The following is a 27,825-nucleotide window of genomic DNA, read 5'->3' as shown; positions in this document are numbered from 1 at the left end:
TTTTACTACCTGTCCAGTTTTTTTTTAATTTTGTTTTTGTTTTTTTTCCAGTGGGCTTTTAGTAACTGTTGGTTTTGTAATTCCAAGGTTCTTGGTGGGCCTTGCTCACTGCTGAGGGGTGGTGCTGCCTCCTCCTGGCTGGTCCTTTTGTTTTCCAGCACAGGGGGCTGGGGGGAGGGAGGGAGAGGCCTGCAAGAGGATCAGATTCCTTTGCCCTTTTCAAATGGGGCACCACTTCTCCAGCAAGTGTGTTCATCCAGGTGCTCCACTTTCCAATATGGCTTTCTTCTGAAGTAGAGGTAGGGGTTCCTTTTCAGATATGAATGGAAAAGGGGGATGTCTGTTGGGGGTACTCACACTTTCCGTTGATGCTTGGTCATAGGTTGACATACGTCAGATTGATTTATCTTTCTGATGAATTGACTCTTCGATTAAAAAGCATTTGTGGTTTTTCTATATTATTCTGCATGTTATATTAATTTAACCTCTTCAGCGTTCATCATTTAGTATTTTCATAGTATATTCTTCTCTATTCTTCATCGACTAGAGACTTTGTATTGAATATGTTGCCTATATATAACATTTTGTTGGGTCTTGGAATTTTTTTTAAATGATAGTTTCTGTCTTTTAACTTTAATATTTAATCTACTTACCTTTAATATAATTATGTATTGCCTTTAATCCTATTATCTTGCTATCTATTGTCTGCTTCATTTAGTCTGTATTTTTCTTTTTTCCTTTCTTCTTTCAGTTTATCATCACATTTTTCTTATTGGTTCTGCTTCTTTGGTATTTTTATTGTGTTATTCTTTTCTCTTCAATGCATAAAGATTTTGAGCTAGTTGTTTACCTTGAAGTAATTGCTATGATGTTGCAATTGCACACATTTCTTCCCTCTTTTACATTCTGTTGTTATAATACATTTTAGTGTTCCATATATATAAAGTACCACAATGTATTGTTATTATTTTTTCTTTAAATAATTATCTTTTAATAAAGTTAACTGAGAGGAAATATTTTTTATTTCTTTTCAAACTTTCCATTTCTGGCACTATATATTCTTGGTTGCATTTGTCAATGAACTCTCTGATAATTCCGGTAAATGCTCTCACCTTTGTTTAATTCAGGAATATCTTATTTCTTTTTAATTTTTACATTTCAACCTTTACTAAGATAGTTTGCAAGTGCTTGGAAGATTGAATTTCACTTTTCTAGATTTTTATCATTAAATTTTGTTAATTTTGATCTCTCACATATCTGTTCCTTTTTGTTTCCATCCAAAAACCCATTGTTGTTGTTTTTGTTTTTGTTGTTTACCAGTATCAGGATATAAACTCCAGTTTCCCCATCTTGTTTGCTCTACCACTTGAGCCTCACCTCCAGCTGATTTGCTGATTACTTTTAGGAGGGTGTCAGATGGAGTTTCCTTTCTGGACTGCAAAGAGTCACAACTGAGAAGGGATGGGAAGGGGGAAAAAGGAGGAGGCTACAATGCTTGATAAGAAATGTACTCGTTATCTTGTCCATGTAATTGTAACCCCTCTGTACAGTATTTTCACAATAAAAAAAAAAAGAATCACAATTGACTGGATCTCACCCACCTAAAGAGATAGGGCTACAGGAATATACCACTGATTCCAGTCCATCTAACGTTCCTGATACCTTTCAAAGTAGTTGAAATGTTAATGCCTCAATATGTAACTATCTTATTATTGAGATTTTAGTGCTTATTCATAGTTCTCGTAGTTGGCTTTTAGGTAGAACTTGAGCAAAGTATACAATAGTGTAACTTAATGTATTATATGGTAACTTTTGAGAAATGCTTATATCTGCATAGCCTATATGTTTATACAGAATGATCACTACCACTGTTAGGAGTAACTCCCTGAGTTTTCCTTCATCACTTAAATCCTACTACCCACACTTCTCCCTCCCCTGGCAGTACAAATATTTTGCATTTCCTTTTCAGAATATATATTTATTTCTAGAACTTTACATAATACAGGGACCTATACAGATGTACTATTATATGTTTGCTTTTCATTCAGAAAATATTTTTGATATTCATCCACTCCGTTGTGTTTTTCATTCATTGGTTCCTTTGATTTGTTGAGTCATTCTTTTTGAGAGAACGTATACATTTTGCTTATTTATTCTCCAGGTAATAAACACTTATATTGTATCTATATTAGGGGTTTTTTAAATAAAGCCTCTCAGAATGCTCTCATCCAAGCACTGTTTTTTTTTTTTTGTTTTGTTTGTTTTTTTTTTGTCAGTCGGGGGGCTTGAACTCTGGGCCTGGGCGCTGTCCTTCAGCTCTTCAGCTCAAGGCGAGCACTCTACCACTTGAGCTACAGTGCCACTTCTGGTTTTCTGGTGGTTTATTGGAGATAGGAGTCTCACAGTTTTTCCTGCCCGGGCTGGCTTTGAACCGTGATCCTCAGATCTCAGCCTCCTGAGTAGCTAGGATTACAGGCGTGAGCCACCAGCGCCCGGCGCCAAGCACTGTTTTATAAACTTCGTTTGTGCTACTCTTACATGAATACCAATAAGTGAATAATCTGGCTTAGCTTTTTCTATATCAGCAACTTCAGACCATTTCCCCCAAGTGCCTCTGTCATTCTACATTGCCACCTAAAGCACATGCACACCACCACGACTTGATGTTGTCATGTTTGGTGTAGTAGTATCTTTGTGCAGTTTTTTTTTCCATTTCCCTAGTTATAAATACAGATCACTTATCCATGTTCATATTTAGTCATCTCCATGCTTTTGATATGACTATTAAAATGATTTTTTTCATTTTATTGATGTATTATTATTTTTGTGTTTGGGTATGCTGTGTGTGTATGAGAGAGAGAGAGAGAGAGAGAGAGAAACTCAGTTTGAACTTAGATCCTGAATACCCTCCCTAAACTTTGTTGTTCAAAGCTAGTTCTATACCACATCAGCCACACCTCCACTAATAGCTTTTTTCTTTTTCTTTTATTTAGTCATGTGGCTTGAACTCAGGGCTTAGATGCTATCCCTGAGCTTTTTTCCCTCAAGACTAGTTCTTTACTACTTTGAGCCATAGCGCCACTTCCAGTTTTCTGGTGGTTAATTGGAGATATGAGTCTCATGGACGCTTCTGCCTAGGCTGGCTTTGAAACACATCCTCAGATTTCAGCCTCCTGAGTAGCTACAATTATAGGCATGAGCCACTGGTGGCCAGCCACTTCCAGTTTTTTAACTGGTTGATTGTAGAAGTATCTTAAAGACTTTCTTGCCTGGGTTGGTTTCAACTAAGATCCTTAGATATCATCCTCCTGAGTAGTATTTGTGACCAAGTTTTTTTGTCCATTTTTCAATTGGTTGTTTTGCAGGTTTTATTTTTGAATTGTAGAATTTCTTCTAAATAGCAGTGTTTTGGCAGATACTTGCCTTATAAATACATCTTCTCTCTGGGTCACATGTAAGTCTGTTTCTTTTGTGGTTTTTTTAATGTGAAAATATTCCTACATTTTATGAATTATATTATCATTTTTTTTCTTTATTGAGTATTGTGTTCTGTATTTTAGGGAAGCCTCAAAATATAAAGTGGTACTATTTGTTTAGATATTTGACCTACTTCTAAATATTATTTTTAATGAATAAATGGAATAGGAATTGAAGTTAATTTTCTTTTTTGTATAAATTTCCAGTGATTTCAACATGACTTGTTAGTCTGATGTTTTTATTAATTTTCACGGAATATATAATTTTAGGCTGAAACTTTTTTCCTTTTTCTGTCAGTTAAAACGATTATTTAACATTTAAATTCAAATACCTTTTCTGTAGAACTAGACCTTACCTTCTTCTACAGAACAGTCTGACATTTCTAGTTAGATTTAAAAATAAGATTTTTGAGCCTAAGTGATATGAACTTATCTGTCTTCCACCCTGTGCATGCTGTTAGAGTTGTTCAGTTTCTAGATACTTTTCCTTGCCTAACCTTATGAAATATCATGTTAGTCATACACAATGTTGTATTTGGCCAAAAAAGCAACATGAACCCATACCAATTTCTTTAGTTTCATTTTTTTTACAAAATTCTCTTCACTCTGATGCACCAGCCTATAAATTCAATCCAGTACAATCATCCTGGAAAACTCTAATTTCTCTCTTCTTAGCTCAGTGCAATCATTGTCTATTTTGGGCTTTCCTTTTTATGAGCCACAACCCAACCATGTATCTCCATGCAAAAAGCCAGAGTGATCATTGGATTCATCCATTCTGAATCTTATTTTCTTACAGACCATACTCCTAGGCTATAATTTGACGATTATGGAAGAAAGGCTAGCATCCAGTATCAATTATTCCCCTAAGGAAAAAAAATGATGAAATCCAAAATGCAGAAATTTTAACATATTACAGTAGCTAAATCTAGTCAAGCCTGAAGTCAGTTCAGCAAATCACTTGCTTACCATCATTTACATAGATCATTTTCTCTGTAATTCTGGGAAATGATTATTACCACATTTTCAAAGTTTACCCAGAAGCTCCAGCAACATAGCAGGAGTAACTCCAGTTCTATGGCATGGAACATTTGAAAGCCTAAGTAGCTGGCATTTCATGGGAGGAAAGGTCCAATTACAATAATGAGAATGAGTAGCTTAGATTTCCAAGGATAAACATAATTGTAGATCTAGAACACAAAGCAAGGGCACAAAACTAGTGCTAATTTGTTATAGTCTTTTAACCAAGCATGGTCAGCTGGCAATTTGGAATTTGCTGCCAATTTTCACTATAGAACTGAAAAAGAATTGGAGGGAATTCTGATTTAGGGAACAGCAACAAGCAAATAGTGGTATACTGGGTTAGACTATAAATGAATCAATGAGAGGAGTCCAGGAGTCCAGTTTGGTCAAATTACATCACCACTTTCTGATTAGAAATGCTTTTGACTGAGATTGCATCAGATTAAAATCACTGAACTAAATGCCAGAGGTTGCAGAGAGAGAGAGAGACTGCAAATTGGGTGGAAGGTAGCTCCTTTCCTGGAAGCCAGCACTGCTTTCTGCAAGGGCCTTGGGAAGCATCTCTGTGTGTGACCAGCTGGTGGATTATTTATTTTAAAGGTCTAATTAGATAAGTAGCATTAGAGACTCCTTGATAACAAGAAGGCTCTACAAATTACAACCTGGAAATATGATGCATATGACTGTGAGAACCAACACAAAAGTTTTAAATCCCCATTAGAGATTAAATAAGCAATAATAAAACAAATGTGGCAGAGAGAAAATTATGAGGGTAATTGATCTGTTGGTCATGAAGCAAGATCTCTGTTGACATTTAGAAAATATCCATTTCAGGTAAGTACAGCCAATGACTTTCCCTCCCCCTTTTCCATGCACCATTACTAAAGAGCCAAAGTAACTGAGAAAATAATGAAAATAGCAATGTGCTGTTAACATGTAATGGAAAATACTAAGTACGCAATGGCTACCTGAGCTGATCTTAGTAAATTGTCAATAATGACACTAACATAGCTTCTGGTATTTTATGATCATGTTTTCTTTTTTTTTGAAAATTTAATTTTATTGTCCAGGTGATGTACAGAGGGGGTTACAGTTACGCATGTAGGGTAATGAGTAGATTTCTTGTCGAACTTGGCTATCCCCTCCCTCGTTTTCTCCTACTTTCCATCCCCATATATCCCCCTCCCCAAGTTGTAAAGTTCATTTCCAACATATTGTCTTGTGAATATTGCTGTGGCAACCGTTATTAATGGAACCAACACCAGAGTATCTGGAAAGCACTTTCACACTGCTGAATCCCTGGCTATACCTGTGGCAGCAATAAAATCCTAGATTTGGGAAAATCAGCTCAAAACTCTGATTGGCATTTAATGAGAGAATTTAAGGTTCAGTTCCAGGATACTTTCTGTTTGCTCCTTAAGATAAATAACTGTTTTAAAAAGCCTCTCCCTCCCCCACACACTTATATATGATTAATAACTGAATTTCATGTCTGTATATATAATGGATGTCTTTGAAGTTAGAGACCCTCACTATCATTTCCAGCTGTGAATGACAGTCTTCATGTGCCTTTTCTCAGAAAACTTTTAATAACAACAACGATTTTTCAAATGGCCAAGAAGCTGTCCCTCTCCATTCTTGTTACCCTTATCACATTACCCTTAAAAAATGCATTGATCACAATTTAAGATTAACTGCCTCATTTATTACTTCCTTGCATTAGATTATTCACCCCAAGAGCGGACAGACCCTTTCTGTCTGCACCATCATGCTAAATAGGAGACATCAATAGAGCAATTATCAAATCAACTAATAGCTAATTTAAGCCACTCCTACTGTAGACACCACAAATATTCTGTTCCTTTCTTAACTCTTAACCTCTGTTAGCCCAAGTTCATTTAGTAACCAAATGAAATTGCTGACATAGACTGGAATTGTAGGCTTCTCTTAAATATCTTGGAATTGTACAGCATTATATTTAGAGATATTCATCAAGATACTAGGTGTCTAAAGGGTAGGATGGACAAAAAGGTGTTTCATGTGTGGAAGACTATAAATTCAGTTTACTAGACAGTAACAGCAAGTCGAGAAGTAAGTTTATAGATCAATTACAGTATACAAAAATACTGTGATAAAATCATAAACAAGTGAAAAGTGGGTATTTCCACAGACATGACTCAGATGGCACAGATAGTTTTATTCTACCAAAACTTGTACAAAATAATGACACATGTACTGCAAGCTGAAAATTGAATAAGAGAAAAGATTTTTCAGCTAAGAAGTCATAGCATGAGCGAAGGCATGATTTTTTGAGTCTCCATGAGCTTTTGGAACAAAGAATAACGAAAGTGAGACAAGAAAGTGGTGGGTGAACTAGTTGTAATAATAGGCTTTGTTTACAGAGTCACTGAGTTAATATCTAATTTTTAAATAATTGACAAATATCTCACTCTTTTCCAATAGTTCCAAAAATCTGCCAAGGTAGCTATAATATTAAAAAAAAAGTTAAAATGTAAGAATCAGGCTATATAGAGTTATAGCAAGTCAGTCTTAGTAATGTGTGTGCTAAAATGCCATGATGAACTAGAGAGACTGTCAGTACCAAATATTCTCAGTATTTGATATATGCTCTTTGTTTGGCCGTTAAAAAATATTACTGAAGCCTATTTACAAACAAAGGAAAGAAACTTCTCCCAGATTGACATTAGGAGAGAAGATGAAATTAAAACTAAAACTAGTGGAAACTCATTAAGATTTTTTTACTTATGTCAGCTCCAGTGATGAAAATTATCCCAGTATCATAGATTTCTCCAGGCAAGGACTCTTGGAACTCTATCCCAAGAGAGAGTTAGTTGGGATACAGAATGGTACTTTTCAAAAATGCTTTTACGCCTGTCACAGTAGTGCATGGCCATAATCCCAGCACTCAGATGATGGAGGCAAGAGAAATATGAATTTGGGTCTAGCCTTGATTTGATAGCAAGATTCTGTCTCAAAAAGTAAAATAAAATATTTTTAAAGTGTTCAAAGATATGTAAGAATTCTATTTTGAGTGAAATTAGATAATCTTCTCAGTCCTTCCCAATACAACTTGTGTATCAAATCACTGAAAAGTTAAAAAAAAAATCTGTATTCCAAGAGCTGAAATTAGCAAGCAAATAAACTGAAATGAAGTATTAAAAATGGTGTCACATTACCTCTGTTCACATAAGATACAGCCTTCAGCTGCTTGGCTTCGCCAGCTACTTGCAGGAAGATAGGTCAGTGTGACCACGGCGTAGAAACTAATTCTGTGTCCTGTGTTTGTCTGGTTTGTTATTCACTCCAGTGGTGCCTCCAAGATACACAGTTGAACTGGCATGTGGTTTTGGAGCCACTGTCCTGTTAGTGGTGGTTCTCATTGTTGTTTACCATGTTTACTGGCTGGAAATGGTCCTCTTCTACCGGGCTCACTTTGGAACAGATGAAACCATTCTAGGTAAGTGGAAATGTACATAAATACCTTCTAGTGTCCTCTTAAGGACACTCACTCTTTTTGAGGAGATCTGGATTAACTAGAAAATTTAATCAAGTTTTGGAGATGAGAGGGAAGGGATGGTGGGGGAAAAACAAAGGAGGAGGCAACAATGCTTGATAAGAAATGTACTCATTACCTTGCTCATGTAACTGTCACACCTCTGTACAGTATTTTCACAATAAAAAAACTTATTTAAAAAAAGAAAAAATTAATCAAATTACCTTTTACTTTACTTCTTACTATGAAAAAAATTTCCAATATGTTTTATTCTCCCAGCTTAGAATATGTAATTTAACTACACAAACACTGTCTACTATTAACGTAAAAAGACTAGATAGGCCACAAATCAAATTGAAAAAAAAATTTTAATGACCATGTTGATACAAAATAAGCGAAAATAGTGACTTCACTCAGTTTGTCTTAGATTTTCATTTCAGCATGTAGTTGACATTTAAAAAATAGTAGTGATATATTTTAGTCATTTGGGCACCAAATTACTTAAAATTCAAAATAAATTGTATTTTACACCTCAGTGTGGCCCAGCTGCATCTCAGATGGTCGATAGATATGCATGATTCATGGCAACTCTCTTGGAGAGTGTGGATTTACAGGTTTGCTTGAGGAATGGCCAATGAACTAGCAGCAACCTATTCCTCAAGCTGATTAGAAGAGGAATCTTGGACCTTGGCCCTCTCAAATCAGAATCAACAACTTAACCATATTCTCAAGGGGTTTGTGAGTACATTCAGGTTCAAGAAACACAGATCTAAGAAAAAGAAAAATCCTTGCAATTGGAATGCAGCCTGAAAGTAATCAGATTCTATGCTTACCCCAAAAGGATTCTACTTCTTTAACCTTTTGGAAGAGGGCCTTCATATGCATTTTTAATCACTTGTCACTTTTATAATTAGGCAGAAACACCCAACCACTGAATCTAAGTAGATTTAATTATGGTTCCTTTCATGTATAATTCAGATAGTTTCACAAATCTGGCTCAATTTATATCTTTAATATATTAATGAATGATTGGAGAGAAAGTAAAAATTTTCTGAGTGTCATTAACTGCTAGCACTTACTATTGAAGTCGTTTCTCTGTTAATTCACATTTGAGTGAGCCAAAACTCAGTCTTCTCTCTACTATAGACTCAACCCAGTGAGAAAAAAAAATACTAGAACACACTAGATAAAATTTAAATTCCAGTAGATCTTGGGATCTTTCACATTATTCATTCATGTAACAAAACCATGACATCTACTATGCCCAAGTTAAACTTAAGGGAGAGAGAAAAAGGAAGACTTGGAGAAACTTTCCTAACTTGTATCAAATCTGTGTTCCTTTTGATAGATGGGAAGGAATATGATATTTATGTATCCTATGCAAGGAATGCTGAAGAAGAGGAATTTGTGTTACTGACCCTCCGAGGAGTTTTGGAGAATGAATTTGGTTACAAGCTGTGTATCTTTGATCGGGACAGTCTGCCTGGGGGAAGTAGGTATTTCACATGGGTACAAGTAATACTACCCTGAAAAGCAAAAGGATCCTTAGCTTTGAGTCATGTATTCCCTTCTATATTGGCATATTTAAAGGGTAATTCTTTGTGATAGATAGAGACTCCACTAGAAATACTATTCAACTCAGTTTATACACTTAACTATCTTCCTTTGGAATTTTCAGAAATCTATGTCTTTGTGAAAGTTACAATGTGTTTGTGACTCAAACTAAGTATCACTATTCCATAATACTGTAAAATATGTGAAATTTGTGTAGTCACCTAATTTCAATTAAAGAAAAAAAGTGAGAGAAGGGATAAGTTAAGAAAAAAAAAGAAATCCATGTTAGAGAGAAGAGAGGTGCACACTTTTCTCTGTTTTAGTGCCACAGCTTTAGAAGTCCTGCTTATTCACATTTAGAATTCTAGAAGGTTTACACTGGTTTATTTAGATTATTTTGTTAGAAAGACTGCTATAAAAACATTTTATGCAAAGACTGAAGTTTATGCAAGTTTACTAAAACTGATTAGTAGAAGAGAATGCCTAGACGTTTCCATTGTGTTATTCACTGATAACAGAATATTTCCTTTTGGCCTTGCTCATTTCCTTTTTTTTGCAATCATTTCTTAGCAAACTAAGGCTACTCATATTTCACCTTTTATCAGGCCTGTTTTTTCTTTTCTATCAGTGTAGATATTTGGGAGTTTAAATTTTTGTACAAAGACAGTATATTCTGGTAGGGTGAAAAGGAAAATTATCATTAGCTAAATAATTTAAAAACAAAGGCATACTGTTCTCTTCCTATGTAAACGTAACACAAAAATGGATCATTCAAGTATTTTTTTTACAATAAATGCATAAGAAACATTTGTAAATTTCCAGTTAAACTTTAAAATCTATGTACTGTTTCTAATTTTAAGCATGACAAACTGATTTGCTTCCTTGAAAATCCTCTTTATAGTAATCATTTGCTTAATGTTGGTTTTAAAATATTGTATGAAGCTTGAAAGAGAATACTTAAATTTTTATTCTCATCTTGAATTGGTTATCGCCCCCAAACCACTCTAAAACTCAAAATGCCAGCGTCCTCCAGAAGATATTTTTCTTTGGAATTTTGAGGACTGGATGTCAAAAAAGAATGGAAAATAACTTTGCCAGGAAAGGATTACTTAATTATATGGGTAAAAGATAAATTCTACCTCATTTCAATACTTAATCCCCTCAACCATATATTCATCCATACATTATTCATTTATACAGCTAGGCAACAAATATGTGTCTACCATGTGAAAGTTATAGAAAGATATACTATATATTTGGGTAAAATCCTTCGATAGATATTGATAGCTCCTTGAAGACTTTTAACTTGACATAATTCTTTTTGCAACTTGCTCTTGATGGTTAGTCCTTGCATCTTTTTGGATTCTACTTACCTACTGCTTTTTATATTTGCCTGACAGCTTTGCCTCTGAGTCTCTTCATGTTTATACATGGTCAGCTCGAGGAAAGCTGCTTGGAGTGGACAGACATGCACTCCTGGATTTTCTGCCAGGCTGCATCTACTAGATTTTAATTGCATCTCTTTCCCATTTACTTCTGCACCTTGAATATTAAGAATCAAAATGATTGGTTTAACAGAGTGTGACATGATATAGATTTCCACAATGCCAGTGCATTACATGGAGGTGCCAGCTATCCCAGGAAAAGAATTACATAGTAGTCTTTAGTAAGCATCTGTGAGGAGATATATTAGTCCCAAGAATTAACCAAAGCCCTTCCTCCTCCTCCTTTTTCTTTTTCTTCTTCTTCCTCTTCTTCTTCTTCTTCTTCTTCTTCTTCTTCTTCTTCTTCTTCTTCTTCTTCTTCTTCTTCTTCTTCTTCTTCTTCTTCTTCTTCTTCTTCTTCTTCTTCTTCTTCTTCTTCTTCTTCTTCTTTTCTTCTTCTTCCTCACCTCCTTCTATTTTCTTCCTCTCTCCATCCTCCTCCTTCTTTTTCCATTTTCTTTTTAACTTGAAGAAAACATTTGCTGTTCAGTGAAAGCCAGCATATATGCTATCAGCTCCTGGAAGACATGATTTCACAATAATGATAGTAGTTTAAGGATAAAGATTCAGGCACCAATTTGGTCTCCACAGCAGAGAGAAATTAAAGCTGAATTCAGAAGGTATGTAATTAGCCAAAATACCATGTGATTGGTTAATCTTTTTGAGATTCCTATTCCAACAATTTAGTAATGTTAGTTAGAATCAGGGAGGTTTCCAAAAACAGAGAGATTTTCAGAAACTGGCTACATGTTTTTTTATTATTTTGCTTCAATTCTGTGATTTTTGATTTTTTGAATGCCATTCATAGCAGGGAGTTTATACATAGATGTCATCGAAGGGGAAAGAGTTCAAGAGCTTATTTCTGGGCCACAACAGTGCTTGAAGAAACGGACTTCGCCACAACCCGTCCAATTCCTAGTGGCTCAAATAATGTTTTGAAAGACCGAGGTCCTAGAATTAGGGCAAATCTTTGGCTGCATCCTTTCTGGGCACTCCTTATTTGGAATGGAATATGTGTATATAGTTTCCATTTTCCCTAAGGAAAGTGTTGTTTAGTGAAGAGCAAGACTGCAACCGAAGATAACGTTGCAAACGTTGATGGTACAAAGTATACTAGCCTCAATTCCCGATCCTCCCGTGTTCCCTCTATCTTGCACCTCAAGCCCCATACTTCTTAGCCCACACTAATCCCCGTGGTGTTTTCTTTCCCAGTTGTCACAGATGAGACCTTGAGCTTCATTCAGAAAAGCAGACGCCTCCTGGTTGTCCTAAGTCCCAACTACGTGCTCCAGGGAACCCAAGCCCTCCTGGAGCTCAAGGCTGGCCTAGAAAATATGGCCTCTCGGGGTAACATCAACGTCATTTTAGTGCAGTACAAAGCTGTGAAGGACATGAAGGTGAAAGAGCTGAAGAGGGCTAAGGCGGTACTCACGGTCATTAAGTGGAAAGGGGAGAAATCCAAGTATCCCCAGGGCAGGTTCTGGAAGCAGCTTCAGGTGGCCATGCCAGTGAAGAATAGCTCAAGATGGTCTGGCAGTGACAAGCAGGGGCTCTCCTATTCTTCCTTGAAAAACGTATGAAAAGGGAGCCCAAAGGAGTATAAAGAGCCAAGAGTACTCTTGAGAAATAAAAGTCCCACTTGTTTCACTCTCGATGTAGGGTTTGGTTGGCAGAACCAAGTTCTGTCTAAGCCTTCTTATTAGGGACAACTTCAAGGTGACTTTGGGGTCAGCTCTTCTGCGTCTGGGGCCACACCAAGGTTTAGAATGAGACCGTCACAGTCTGTCACCAGTCTCTGATGTCATTATGGTCTTTTTGGGCAATGGCATAATTTTCTTCTTCTTTATCCTCCATCCCTGATCCAGTCTCTTTCCATTGTTTTGTGAAACTCTAATATTACAGATTGCCCACAGATTTAACAACCCCTTTGAGGTACGTTGCTTGTTGACAAGGATATTATTTTTGTGAGTAAAGTTTTCTTTTTTTTCGCACTTCTTTGTTCATCCACTAGAAAGATATTCATAGCCTAAATTTATTTTAGCTGGGGCTAATGAGCTCAATACATCTCCACAGCAAGACAGACAGACATCCAACTGGGATGACACAATGCAGTCTAAGTACAGCTTTTTCTTACCATTCTTTCAGCCCGTCTAAAAGGCAGGATGTGTTTTTTCAAGTGTACCACTTGCTTTCATCTCACGTAACTGATATTGCATTTATAAACTTGAAAAAAAAAGTCTGTCATCACTTCTATTTTATTATTGTAAATTCCTGGTTCTCTTTATAGATTGATACACTTATCATCCATCGGTTCCATATTTTATTCACTCCATTGATAACAGGAAATGTGATCATTCAGAGTTTGACAAAAAAATCTGATTATACAGATGATGCCAAACTTGGTTTATACTAAAAGAAATGTAATGAGTTTAATAGAGAGAGGGAAAACCTTTTTAGGCCAGTTTTTCCCCCTAAGGCTTAAACTGAGGACCTGGGCAATGTTCTTAGCTTTTTTTGTTCATGGCTGGTGCTCAACTGCTCAAAACATTTCTGACTTTTAGCTTGTTAATTGGTGATAGAAGTTGCACAGAGCTTGTCCAAGCCGGCTTTGAACCATGATTCTCAGATCTCAGCCTCCTACGTAGCTATGATTACAGGAGTGAGTCACCAGTGCCTGGCCTTTAGGGCATTTTTGACTTCTGAGAAGAGCACACACATAGCTAGCAACCTGTCTTTTAATACCAACCTTGCTAATGTGAAATATGGGAAAGTGATTTCTCTTGACTCATTGGTGTCTCTTCATTGTACCATGTGGAGAAGAGATCGGGTGATCTTACCAGTTGCTGTGATTGCAGTTGCTGTGATCATTAATGTTCACAAAGAATCGTACTTCCTGTAATTTGCCCAATAGGACAGATACTATCTTGCTTCAGATCAGTTTATCTAAATAGTATCTGTCAATTAAATTAGATTTAAAATAAAATATTACTGTTCTTCAGACTTGGGAACATGAAAACTAAGTGTAGCATTTACAGAGTGGTGAATATCTATGTTACATATAGAAAAATATATATAATCTGTATGTGTAGATATTTATATCCATATCACATGGATTGCTTGTGGGTGGGGGGTAATGAGATTATACATGGGCACACACATACCTTTAAATGCCCTTGGTACTATATTAGAAACAACAGAACTCTTGTCCAAGTTTTATGTTATGTTTATTCTGTAATGCTTTTGTGTTGGTGTTTTAATTCTATTAATGTTTTTTGTGAATTCATGGTCAGTGGTTATCATTTGTTCTTTTTCTAGATTAATAGAAATTGCCTACTACTGTATGGTTGATCTAGGCTTCAATGGAGACTATTGTGCACAGAGGGTCCATAGCCATAGCTAAACAAGAGCCAGGTACATGGTATTGATTGATGTCCTACTCTATTCTCAGCAGGCACATTTAGAAACTAAACTATGTTAATTTCATGGCTCAGCCAGGTGGATTGTTGAGTAATAAATGGAAATAAATATACCTATAAATTAGCCAGAGTGTCCTACGAAACATTATAATGTATCATTTTAAGAAGGCTTTATCCCTGTAATATGAGTATTAATAAGTAATTCTAAAATTATCTCCTATATTTGTGCCTTTCATCAGGATAAGAGTAATAAATCATTTCTCTAATACTTATTGATTATGTTAAATTGAAAGAAAAAATATTCACTTGTGAATTCCTGATTATAAAACTATCATGTAGAAAAGCCTTATTAATGCTGTTTATTATTAAACTTTCACTTACCAGACCAAGGAGAAGTTGAGTCCAGATAAGCCTTGAATACCAATTCTTGCCTGAACTTTTCACAGCAAGGCGTAATCTCCTCACCAAGGGGCTGCTCTCTTATTATGTTCCATTCTTCACATGCTGTTGGGTATCCCCAAGAAATTCCTTGATTGTTTGCCTGTTCATATTCTTATCTTTGATACTGAGTTTTTATAAATTCAATCATACAAAACATATCAAATACAAGTAGTTTATATCATACTTTAGAGATCTGAGGCTCAAGACATTTTTTTATGTTCCAGAAAATTCTCAATGCAGACTCTCTGTGGGATATAAGGACACATATACTTAATTTAGAAGTCAAGAACATATCATGTCTCTTATTAAAGACAACGGCTTAATGGTTTTAGATCCATAGGACCTTCTGTGCCCAGGTTAACAAAAACAAGCTATATAGAATGTCTAACTACACAATTACATACATTTTATTTAGTTTTTTTTTGTATTGTAACTTAGATAATTCCCTAGTACTCTAATTTATAAAGCACTCCATTGTAATAGGAAACACAAATGTAACTGTTAATTATCCATTTGTTTTACATGCATTTTAATATTTTGAGATATCTTTAATTTTATTCATGAAATTTTGTACTGTCCATTTTCATTTGATTTGTAAATTTACATATTTTTAAATAAACCATTTATTTTCAACTTTGAATTTTATTTTATGCATGTGTATTATGTCTTTGTTTTCATGTTTGGGCATATGAAAAGAATAATAAAGATTAGTGATAGCTCTTATAAAAAGATGAAATAAGTTATAAAAATATCTTGGTGGAAAAATTCTGAGAATGTGAATTACATATCAAGACTATTTCTTTTGCATGTGAGTAAAAGAATTACTTAAGTTAAATAGATTGTCCATTGCGCAAAGATGAGTATAATTGTGCATAGGCATGTCTGTCTCTCTTTTTGTAGAAATACAAAGAGAGAACAGATATGCAGAAAGGAGAAACAAGGAGAAGAGAATTGTTCCTTGAAAATGAAAAAAAACAACTATATTCCTATTCCCTTTGGTTATACTTGGAACAGAGCTAGCTATAGTAGTCACTTTTATTATTTTTAATAAATTTTTAATTGTGAAAATATTGTACAGAGGGTTAAAGTTATATGAGCAAGGTAATGAGTACATTTCTTATCAAGCATTGTTGCCTCTTCCTTTGTTTTCCCCCTGTCATCCCTTCCCTCCCACTCCACAACTATACCTAAATTGTGAAGTTCATTTTTCAACATAGTGTCTTGTACATCTCATTTTTACAATGGGTCAACCGGTATTCCTATTTAAACATTTTACAGCAAATCCAAGGCAACTGTTTTGCCATAAGAAATTAATGTCTTGCATGAGTAGATGATAAGGGCAGTCAGAGATGGATTGTAAGTAGAAATATTAATGAAATCACTGAAAAAAGTTTGAAATTCACTTTTTTTGTAATGTAAGTCTTTAGCAACAAAAGTGCCTTTTCTCATTACTCATTTGGTCCTTATAACATGCCTTGATTTGTATACCTTAGTAATAATTTTGCTACTAATTTTCCTTTTGCAAGAGTCTATAATAGATAGGAATTTAATAGCTAATGTAATTATATAATAGGTAGGAATAATGGATCAATGTTAAAGGGAATGAAGTTATACTCTATTAGACCCCTAAAGTTAAGGTGAACAATAATGAAATGTTAGACATTTGAATATAGACTTCTCTAATACATTCTATGCACCTACAAGTTTGTTGTTATCATATACATTTTATAGGAAAATGAGCGCAGATTCAAAGGTATTAAGATTACATGCTCCCTTTTAGTACATATCAAGTTTTTAATGGAGGGAAAAAAAAGAGACAAAGACTTGTTCGTCTTTCCTCTAGCAAGATCCTTGCTGCCACAAAGAAGTTTCCAGTCCTAGTTTTTGTCTAGATGAATCTTGGAAGGAATTATGACTTTTAAGGAGAGATGTATCCTTGAGTATGGTAGAATTCTAAGACAGAACTATGACTTCCTAACCAATGTATTACCTCAAAACAAAACTAATCACATTATTATTACTTGAGACAAACTGAAAAAACAAACTAATTTATTACTCCTCCATATTATCTTTAACATTAAAACTGACAACTGCTAAGCTGGGAAGAAATAGCTCTTGCCTGTAATTCATTTCCAGTCAACCACCCTCACAAAAAAAAAAAAAGAATAAATAAAAGCCATAAGCAGAGCTGCATCTCAAGATGGTAGAGTGCCAGCATTGAGAGAAAAAGCTAAAAGCATGGGCTGGGAAGGTGGCTTAGTGGTAGAGTGCTTGCCTTGCATGCATGAGGTCCTGGGTTTGATTCCTCAGCACCACATAAACAAAAAAAGCAGAAGTGGCACTGTGGCTCAAGTGGTAGAGTGCTAGCCTTGAGCTGAAGAACTGAGGAACAGCGCCCAGGTCCAGAGTTTAGACCCCACAACAACAACAACAACAACAACAAAAAGCTGTAAACAAGCCAAAAAAACCAGACAAACAAACAAAAACCTGTGCTTAGGCCCCAAGTTCAAGTCCCATACAGGCACACACAACAAAGTTAACTGTTATCTTCAAATGTGGAATCTTGACAATATGGAAGCTAATTTTTAATTCCATAAGGATGCTGCTTCCTTGTAATTATTGTGTGAAGAGCCCCAGGTATAGGTCACAACCTATCTGAGAAGAATCTAGTGTTTCATTTCTCAGTGCCTGATTCAACTATTGTACTTACACTGGGAAGATCCTACGTTTTCTTAAAGTATAAAGTGACAATTTTGAGGTTAAACACTACACCACACACACACACACACACACACACACACACACACACACACACACACACACACACACAAATACAGGCACACTTGTTGACTTTGCAAAATGTTATTTCCCAATTCTCATCCAAATTTTTATTAAATCGATCAATTGAAATAAATCATTTGGAAAGAAATCATAGCTCACGTACTCCTGAAGTTCATAATATTCAAACACACTGCAAAATGTAACTTTGTCTCCAAAGGCTGAAAATTCTCTCCAAAATGGATGTTCACCATTTTCATTTCATGTTCAGAGTTGAAAATGGATATGATTTATACATTTAACATTCCTTCCTTCCAGATTCTTACATTGCCTAAATTTCTGAATCTCACAGTAAGTTAAGTACTGAATTTAAAAATTAACTAGTTAATAATTAGTTAAAAAACATTCCTTTGGGACATGTTCAAATCTACCTTAAAACGATTTACCTTAATAATCAACACCCCTTGCCTGCCTGAAGACCCAACCCAATGCTTATTACCATTATTCTTGCCTCATTAATTCATTTGAGGGCACATTCTTGACACACAAACACAGATAGGAGGAAGGAAGTTGCAGAGAGGGAAGGATATATCAATGTCTTAGAAGGTGGTAATTTGTATTGGTCAGATCATGTCAGGAGCATTGTTTACTGCTGTTCAAAACCACTATTAAAAGATACATGTGCCAACTAAATTTTATCCATAAGATAACACACATAACCTGAAAACTATTCTCATGAAGGTGATAAAATTAAGTGGAGATTTAGAATTATTTGTAGAACAAGAGTAACCTCCCAGTCATTTAATATAGAGTAGCATCACAGTAGTTTGAACAAGAAATCATTTACAAAACAGCTCAATTTAGGTAGTTTAAGAGCTTGTGAATTTAATTCCCAGCCCTTTTTTTTTTTTTCATTTTTAGTAGTAAAGAAGGCTTTGTTCAAGAAAGGGGGATGGTGAAACAGATATTACACTCAAATCTTTCTTCATCCTTGAAGGTACTAAATCCTTTGCAGCTCTTATTAAGAGGAATGTAGATGAGATTCCCAGCTGGTTTCGTTATTTAGCACTTAGATCCTATAATTTCAAGATCTTGTTCATTGCCTGCCCCCTGGTAAGATGATGGACAATGCTGTCATGGAACTGCTGCGTGTTTTCACAAGTTACTATGCTATGTTTCCATTTTCCTATAGATACAGTGGAAGCAGTTTTTGATTTCATTCAGAGAAGCCGACGGATGATTGTTGTCCTCAGCCCAGACTATGTGACAGAAAAAAGCATCAGCATGCTGGAATTTAAACTGGGTGTCATGTGTCAGAACTCCATCGCCACCAAACTCATTGTGGTAGAGTACCGGCCCCTGGAACATCCACACCCAAGCATTCTGCAGCTGAAGGAGTCTGTATGTTTTGTCAGCTGGAAGGGAGAAAAGTCCAAACATTCAGGCTCCAAATTCTGGAAGGCCTTGAGGTTGGCTCTCCCCTTAAGGAGCCTAAGTGCCAGTTCTGGCTGGAATGAGAGCTGCTCTTCTCAGTCTGACATCAGTCTGGATCATGTTCAGAGGAGGAGAAGTCGTTTGAAAGAGCCACCAGAACTCCAGAGCTCAGAAAGGCCTCCAGGTCCCCCTCCAGCTTCCAGCACAATGTCCAAGCACCGAGGAAAGCCTTCTGCAGCCTGCCGCTGCTGTGTCACCTACTGTGAAGGAGAAAGTCACCTTAGAAGCAAGAGCCGGGCAGAGATTCATACCCAGCCCCAGTGGGAGACACATCTCTGTAAGCCTGTTCCCCAAGAGTCAGGAGCTCAATGGATACAAAATGGCACCCGATTGGAAGCCCCTGTTTCCCAGATCTCAGCTCTTGCTCTTCACCATTTCACAGATTTATCCAATAACAATGACTTTTATATCCTATAATTACTGAGTGTGGTGGGTGGTGACTGCTATGTCTACCAAACCTCTTTAAGTCATGAACATTTGAGAATATCATACTTTTTTAACATCTAATGGACTACCAGATTTGTGTCCCCTTTATTGATATTTTTTAAAAACTATTTATTTCTAGGAGACAAAACACCCGAAGAACCCGAATCCAGAGTTATTGCCTCTAATGGCCTCAGAAGAGAACACTCTTCTTGGGCCCTAGAAGGTCAGTATGTGAAAGTTACTTAAAATCAGATCTCTTATCTTACCCAATAGTTTAAATTGAGCTAAGGATTTAAGTATGTTTCCTCTGAGTTCATTCATTGATTGACCAAATGACATGAGCCAGCCAATCAACTTGGGGTAAGACATTTACAGGGTATATACATGTTTCCAAGGATGATCTGGGGACAAGAGCTCTTTCTGGTAGAAGCTGTAGAAGAAACTTAAACAGGGAACCTACAGCATATTTTCTATCAAATAACCAAATACCCCCACCCAGGGTTACATGGTGTTCTCCGTCTCATTGTAAACTAGTGTGTCCTATACTTCATAAAATTGTTAGCATCAATAAAGTTATATTTTTATGTCATTTCATTTGTACTAACAAATTTTTAACTCCCTCTCTCCTTTCTTCTTTTTTTTTCTGGCTTTTGTCTTCATTTCTAAAGGACATCCCATTTCAAGAGATTGAGATTTAGTGTAGGAACCCAAGAAGGCTAAGATTCCCCTCTTGTTTCTTCTTCCTCCTTTGTATTGAGAGACATACAACAGATCATGAAGAAATAGTTTAAGCAAAATAGATTTTTACATTTAAAAAAACTCACTATTTGAACGGACTTTGGAAAAATGCAGTAATATAGGGAATTGGGATGAGATGTGGTACCTGAGTGTTCTTCCCATAGTGTGAGGTAAAGGTATATTTACCTGAAGGGCCCAAAAAGATCAGAAGGTAAGAAAAAGATATGAAGGCCAGATACAAACATAATACGCATGTCTTCCAGCTAATGCTAGTGCAGATAGGATTCAGGTACCAAAGGGTACCTCTTTGCTGTGAAAATTCTCATATAATGGTGAAAGGCTTATGGCATTTTGATTTTCAAGCCAGGGGCTACATGAGGATCATTGGGCCTTTACATACAGAAGAGTACATGTGAGTCTTCATTCAGCTTCATTTGATTGTTGTCACTGATGTAGCTTTTGCATTGCCAGACTTATATTCTATTATTTTTTTTCAGGAGAGAATAAAAATGTAGATTTGTATGCATACTGTCAATTATGAGCTGGCTTAAATTTATAAAAATAAAAACATTGAGCCAAACAAAATCTGCTTGTGGGGCATGTCCATTGAGAGTGGCTAGATTGTAATTTCAAGTCTAAAGTATTCAGCAAAAACCATATATCTTGGAGACCCAAATGACAGTGATAATACTAGCCCTGAAGAACATAGACTGACTCAAAAGACACGAGGGTTATAATGTTCCTTCTCTCCCTAGACTGAAGATAACTGAGTCCTCAAAAAAAAAGTGGCTACTCTAACCTAACCATCCAGCATAGGAGAAAAAGCTGAACACCAGTATATGGTAAAGGTTTTCTGTAAGCACATTAGAAGGACAAAAATCTGCTGTTCTGGGATGTTAATAAGCAAAGTGCAAGAGCCCAGGTCACAAGAGCAGTCACTTCCAATAGATTAGTGCCAGCTACTAGAGAGCTTGTCCACTGGGTATCAGCCTCCCTCCTTCTTGTCAACAGAGAATGAACAGGAAGCTCAAACTTTTTCTCTTATTGAGTGAATTAGAACTTCCTTTCTCTGTTGAAAGAGGAAAGTAGAAGGTCTCTCCTCTGAAGCTGAGGGAATTCAGATCCTGCAGAGTAACCATGAGTTTACCGTGGGACTTGTAAATCAGAAATGGCAGGTCATTCCAAATGAATATCCAGCAGAAAATGACTCAGAAAAAACTCAAGGTCTTCTGCCATATTTTCCCCTATTTGAAGAGAGTAATTCATCCTCAATTCATGTTCAATGACCTTAACTTGCCAGACAGATAGGAGTTTCTTTCCAACAATGTTTAAGAATAAGAATAAGAGATATACGTGGCTTCAAATCCTATGAAGGGTGAGTAAGCTCCTACCTATGATTGGAAAGAAATCTCCTTGTTAATATAGTATCCAAAATTGTGCAGTGAGTTGGGAAACATTTAAGAAGTTGCTTTTATCATTTATGAATTATTTTTAAGGTTTAAAAATAAATAAAAGCATTAAAGGCCAAGGCATAAAAATTAAACATAAACTCTTACCACGAACAGCCATATATTTCTGGTGTTCTCAAAGGAAAAATTTTGTATCAATTTCTTTTGATAGTATAAGTACAATTTAAGCAGTACAAGCTCGTAGTTTGGAACATTAGCTTCACAAGAGTCAGAGAGATAATGCACTATACATTCGCTGTATGAAGAGAAGCCTGGAAGTCATGCGACTATTCCTTGACCCATTATACCTATTATACCACAATTACATGTGGTATTCAGTGCTGTATAATTCCATTAGGCAAATAATAAGAAAATTTCCTCATGAACCATGGATATCGCTTATTAAAATGACCAAAGTATAGGAAAATTCATGTATCTGTATGTATGAAACATTGCCTACATTTCACAACAAGTAGAGTTCTACTTCTATCTATTTGATTATTGACTTTCTGAGCTTCAATCTCCTGCCAGCTAAAATGGAAAAATATTACTAACCAGTGTCACTTGTTATTATGGCTATTCAACAATCTAGCATGTATTTATGCTATACCTGTCACTTCTCTTGTACTTATTTAAATGCCCTACAGCCAGGTGAAATAACTTTCCTATTAGCCCATGAGTAACTAAAGATAGATTTACTTCTATATTCTAGATTTCTAATATTTAATCCAGACTTCTATTCCATAATTTTGACATTTAATCTAGTGTCAATTCTAGAACCAACTCCAGTGGATCCAAGTACAAGTATTTCTATTGCAAAGCTACCTAGGTGGAAAAATCTCATCTAAGACCTAGAATATCAGAAGTATCACATAGTAACCCAACAAACAGCTAATTAAATGTTATATTAAGTGTCTTATGGACCTGATATTGCTGTTCTATATAACTTTTTTTTTCAAATTGTGATTTGAAAAGCTATAATCACTGTGTTAGCTTATTGACTCTTTGATTATGCTATAAAATTTCCTCAAAACACTTTGTGTGTCTGTGTTAGTCCTGAGTTTGAACTCAGGACATGGGCACTCTCTTTGCATTTTTGTGGTTAAGACTGGAACTCTCGCAGTGAAGCCACAGCTCCATTTCAGGTTTTTTGGTGGTTAATTGGAGATAAGAGTCTCATTGACTTTCATGTCCAAGTTGGCTTCAAACTACAGTCCTCAGATCTTGGCCTCCTGAGTGGATAGGATAAAGGGTGTGAGCCTTTGGTGCCTCACTTGTTTCCTTCTTAATTGAATGTAAGAACAAAAACACTTAGATAAATAAACTTTCAGCAGTTGTGATACACTCTGTGGGTTCCAGGATGACATTCTATTGTAACTATTAAAAACTCTAGGAGTAGCATGTTCACTCCTAGATTAAAGAGCTCAACGGATGTGGAAGATCAATGTTCCATTTCAGTGAAGGGAATTGAACTAGTCATAAATATATTCATAGATCACCTCTGTGATAATGGTTTCAAACGTTTGTGCATCTAAAAATCACTTGGGGAGAATCTCTCCACAAAAAGCCTGAGACAGGCCCTTTCACCAGAAAGACTGTTTCCTAAAATGGTGAGCATTGTCTAGGAGTATGCATTACGAAGTTGTACTGCTGGAAAAATGTGTTAAATGATTCAAATTTGGAAAAATAGAAAGACTCATTCAAACCTTTTCCATAGTTCCTATATTGTTCAAATTGCAAGAGGAAAAAGCCTTACCTATGGGTCTTCCCTTATGTATTCCTTCCCAAAGTGTATTCCTTGAGATTTCCACATCAGTGCCATCTTGTATTCATATTAAAATGAGTAGAGTATTACTTGACCATATCCATGTTGAAAATAAAAGATGTTGCTTAGGTGGGGCAAATCTTCACTTAACATAAACTTCTTGAGTGATTCTAAAGCACAAGATATTTAACAACCATTAACTTTTAACTGTCTCTTACTCCTCTTTTACTCTTGTAGGCTCTGATTTTCTCCAGCCAAGGAGGACCACGAATCATCCTTTTAACAAGGTGTTAGCAGGCAATAAATGAATACATAGGCTTGTTTAGCCCTTGGAGTTGTCCCAGAAGAAGGAGACATTTGGATAGAGTGGTTGGTAGGGTGGATTTTTAGTATATGAAATACCCTACACACATCTGGAACATAGTGGGGTTGCTGTGCGCAACTAACGAACAATCCCCATAATCCCATAGCTTCACGTTCCAAGTCTTAGTTTTTGCTTATGCCGATGTCCAGCATAGAGCCTTGATACTTTGTAGTTTGACACGTGAAATGTGTGGAGTGTTGTTGTTCTATGCTTGATCTTCAATTCACACTCTTTGCTCTCACAATTTATTTGCCATAACTAGCTCCAACCTCTGTTTATAGTTAGAGAAAACATAGTCTTTCTGTGCCCCTAGGAAGAAAAAAAACTACATGGAACATGGTGAACTAATAACACTGTCTTCTACAGATGAGATGGGACTGAGATATTGATACAGCTTAAAAAGACTTTCAAATCGAGATATTTTAACTATTTTGATAATGAAGTAAAGAAGGACTTTGCTGCCAACACCTCATCTTCATTTGTCAAAGTATTGAAATAAAAAACAAAAGAACAGACATTGTACATAAATACTTGCCAAATAAAAGTTGTTGAAGGAATGTATGACAGTAACTACAATTTCTGTTTAAGAGGAAGCATGCTTAACATTTTGAAAGTTACTCACATCTGTAATCCTACATATTCAGAAGGCTTCGATCTGAGGATTGAGTTTCAAAGCCAATCCAGACAGGAAAATCCAGGAGACTTATCTCCAATTAACCAGAAAAAACCTACAAGTGGAGGTTTGTCTAAAGTGGGAGTTTACCAGCCTTGAACAAAAAGTTGTAAGACAGTAACTGGGCTTTGAGTTGAAGCCTCAGTACTAACACTACACACACACACACACACACACACACACACACACTTGAAAGTTACTATTACTGGTTACTTTCCACCCTTTACTTAGTTCTCCAAGAGTGTGATGCTGAAACAATCTGTAAATGAGCCATTTCATTTTGGATGTTCAGGGAGCCTCAGAAGAAATGAAGACATTTAGAACACAGCAGAGCATGTAACACGGTCATTAGGAAGCATCACTTGATGCATTTATCTGAAGAGCGACACAAGGAATTCAAATTGAACATGCTAAAGTTCAGATGAAGGAGAGGCAAATGCTGGTGTGGGCACTATGAAACCTGCAATTATCCTTACATCTACTGCCTCTATGATTTGGATTCTATTCATATTAAAGATTTCAATTGTTTTATAACCAAGGTGTGGAGTATCAGTTAATTATAAGGAAAAGCTCTCCTTTGATCCTTGGCAAAGATTAGTGGTTAGGAGTCCTGCAATATGTTAACAAGCTACAATATTGAGCAAAGAAAATGTTTTATTTGGCAGTGTTGTCGAGGGGACTACTGACATGCAAAACTCTTTTGAGGCTGTTACACAAAGGTTTTGCTGTAGACACATTCAGTGTTTTAAAATAATTAAATGGAAAGAATGACCTTCAGAAATGCTTTCATAGAAAGAAAGATTCCAAATAAATTAGGAAACCAAGGCTCACCCCGGTGCTTCCCTAGATGACAAATACTTTTAGTACTCATCACTTTATTTAAAAGAAAAAGTAAGATGAAATTGATATACATTTATTTTTATTCTAAGGCATATATAACAGTTCACAAATTTATTTCAATTTTCATATTCTGTACCAAATGCTTATAATAGATTATCTTGATCATGTTTGGAAATACCTTGAAGAAGTGGTGATAAACCAGAATTGAACATCATCTTTCTGAAAATTGCACTAACTGCAGTGCAACCCATTTTGCCAAAACTCCCCAACTTATTTAGACTCTGGCTCTTATGAAAGATTGCTCTGTAAAGAACTTATAAAATTTGGAATATAAGTCAATGAAAACATGTTATAAATATGGGACAAAACAATAAAACCAAATCTAAGAATATTCTTATAATATTCTTTATTGAACAGTAGAAAACTTGGAATGTATTACCAAATATACAATCTGAATTCTTTATTCAAGGAATACAGGAATATTTACTTTTTTACAATCCTGTTTTCATGTTATGCACATGATCATTCTATTGTGGAATTATACAAGATAAAAATTAAATCATAAAATTATAGAAGTGATCTATGTAAATCTTAAACTGAATAGCCAAAGAGACCAAAGCCCTAGCCTTTATTATTTTTATTTCATTAGTGTCTAAAACATGACAAACTGTATAATGTGCAGTAACTTGGTTATTGCCAAAAATCAATTAGTTGATTTCTAAGAAGGAACTTCTAAAGAAAGTAATCAGAGCCTATTTGTCCATTTCCAAATTTCAGTAATCTGAGAGAAAGGAGATGAATAAAAGATCCACAATATCAGATTGAAAACATAAACTATGACAGTGATACGAAGATGGCCTAGAAAATAAATTTAGATGGTCACATCCATTACAGTTGTATATAGTATAAAATATTACACTGGAATCCTAAGACATTTGCAACAGTAACCCTTCTATTCAATGTGCAACTTTCAGTAACAAATTTTTGCTCTCAAATTCGTCCTCCTATGTCAAATGAACAATAATATCTACCTCATCCAATTGTTGTAAGGGTAAAAGTATATAATAAATGGGAATCTCTAAAATCCTTGTAATTGCATCATTATATTATTATTATTATTATTAATGTTCTGCTACAAGTGAAAACTGGGGCAGGAAATAGAGTGTAAGAGAAATTTCTTAAGTTGCTGAATATTTTCTAAAAAGGTACAAGGTGCAGCTATAATCTTTCATGTATAAAAGTTAGGGAATAAAAAAATACATTTGCTTCTCTTTTGGGGAGTACTGATTTGGACTCAATGCTTCAACCTTACTGAACCAGTGCTCTATGCCCTGAGCAATGTCACTAGCTCCATTTCTTAGTATTGTAAGCACTAAAGACTATGACACTAACATCTTACTGAAAAGCAAGAAGTAGGAAAAATAGTTGCATTGCTGCTGCATAAGAACTTATCCCACAGAAATTTCAAAAACGAACAAAAAATTTTGTTATAGCACAGAAATTCAGGAGAAGCTTAGCTGCATGATTCCTGTACAACATTACAAATGAAACTATCAAAACGTGTGTCCCAGCTATGGTCATCTGAGACTGGCCGGGTGCTAGAGGACCCACTTCCCAATACAGATGCATAGAAGACTGAAGTAGTCTTTTGAGGAACTGCCACAGTGCTTTCCAAAGTGGTTGAACAAGTTTACACTCCCACCAACATGCAGTAGGGTCCCCTTCTGGCCACATCCCCTCCTTATTAGAGTTCTTGATTATAGCCATTCTAACTGGGGTGATGGTATCTCAATGTTGTTTTGATTTGCATTTCTTTTATGGCTAGAGAGGTTGAGCATTTCTTCATGTGTCTATTGGCCATTCTTATTTCCTCTTCAGAGAAGTTTCCCTTTAAGTCTTTAGCCCACTTATTTATTAGGCAGTTGTTTCTTTGACGATTTGTTGTTGGGGGATTTAATTTTTTGAGTTCCAAGTATATTTTAGATATGAGACCCTTGTCCATTGTATGGCTAGTGAAGATTTTCTCCCAATCCATGGGCTTTCTATTGATCTTGCTAGCTATGTCCTTTGCCATGCAGAAACTCTGCAGCTTCATGTATTCCCATTTGTCCAATCTTTCCTTGATTTGTTGTGTTTCTGGGTCTCTATTAAGAAAATGTCTGCCTGTGCCAAGGAGACCTAGGGTTTCTCCTATTCCACCCTGTAATGTTTTCAGAGTGTCTCCTTTGACTCCAAGGTCTTTAATCCATTTGGAGTTGATTCTGGTGCAGGGTGATATAAAGGATCTAGCTTTAGTTTTCTACAAGTAGTTAAACAATTTTGCCGGGGGTGAGGGGGGTGTAGTTGAGGTAGGAGGGAAAGGGATGGTAGGGGAAAAACAGAGGAGGAAGC

General features: G+C 35.8%; 1 protein-coding gene across 3 annotated transcripts in view; it reads left to right on the top strand.

The window, feature by feature from the left end:
* The window catches only part of LOC122098975 (interleukin 1 receptor accessory protein), a 131,896-nt gene extending 112,299 nt beyond the window's left edge, over window positions 1-19,597 (top strand). Inside the window, exons 9-12 of one of the 3 annotated variants that reach the window (XR_006145833.1) lie at window positions 7,828-7,977; window positions 9,362-9,505; window positions 12,264-13,398; window positions 18,324-18,334. Coding sequence is in view for 2 of the 3 variants with exons in the window: in XM_042669546.1 (XP_042525480.1) it covers window positions 7,828-7,977; window positions 9,362-9,505; window positions 18,879-19,597 (1,013 nt within the window). In the remaining variant the exon portion in view is untranslated. Of the gene's footprint in view, window positions 1-7,827; window positions 7,978-9,361; window positions 9,506-12,263; window positions 15,549-18,323; window positions 18,335-18,878 lie in introns of those variants that run through there. The other 2 variants (XM_042669546.1, XM_042669547.1) reach the window with 2 other exon arrangements.
* The last annotated feature ends 8,228 nt before the right edge of the window (window positions 19,598-27,825 follow it).

This window comes from Dipodomys spectabilis, unplaced genomic scaffold (assembly GCF_019054845.1).
Source record: "Dipodomys spectabilis isolate Male_0828 unplaced genomic scaffold, ASM1905484v1 ptg000017l, whole genome shotgun sequence".
Lineage (NCBI taxonomy): Eukaryota > Metazoa > Chordata > Mammalia > Rodentia > Heteromyidae > Dipodomys > Dipodomys spectabilis.
Note: the sequence above shows the minus strand (reverse complement) of the source record. Positions and strands in the feature narration are given on the sequence as shown.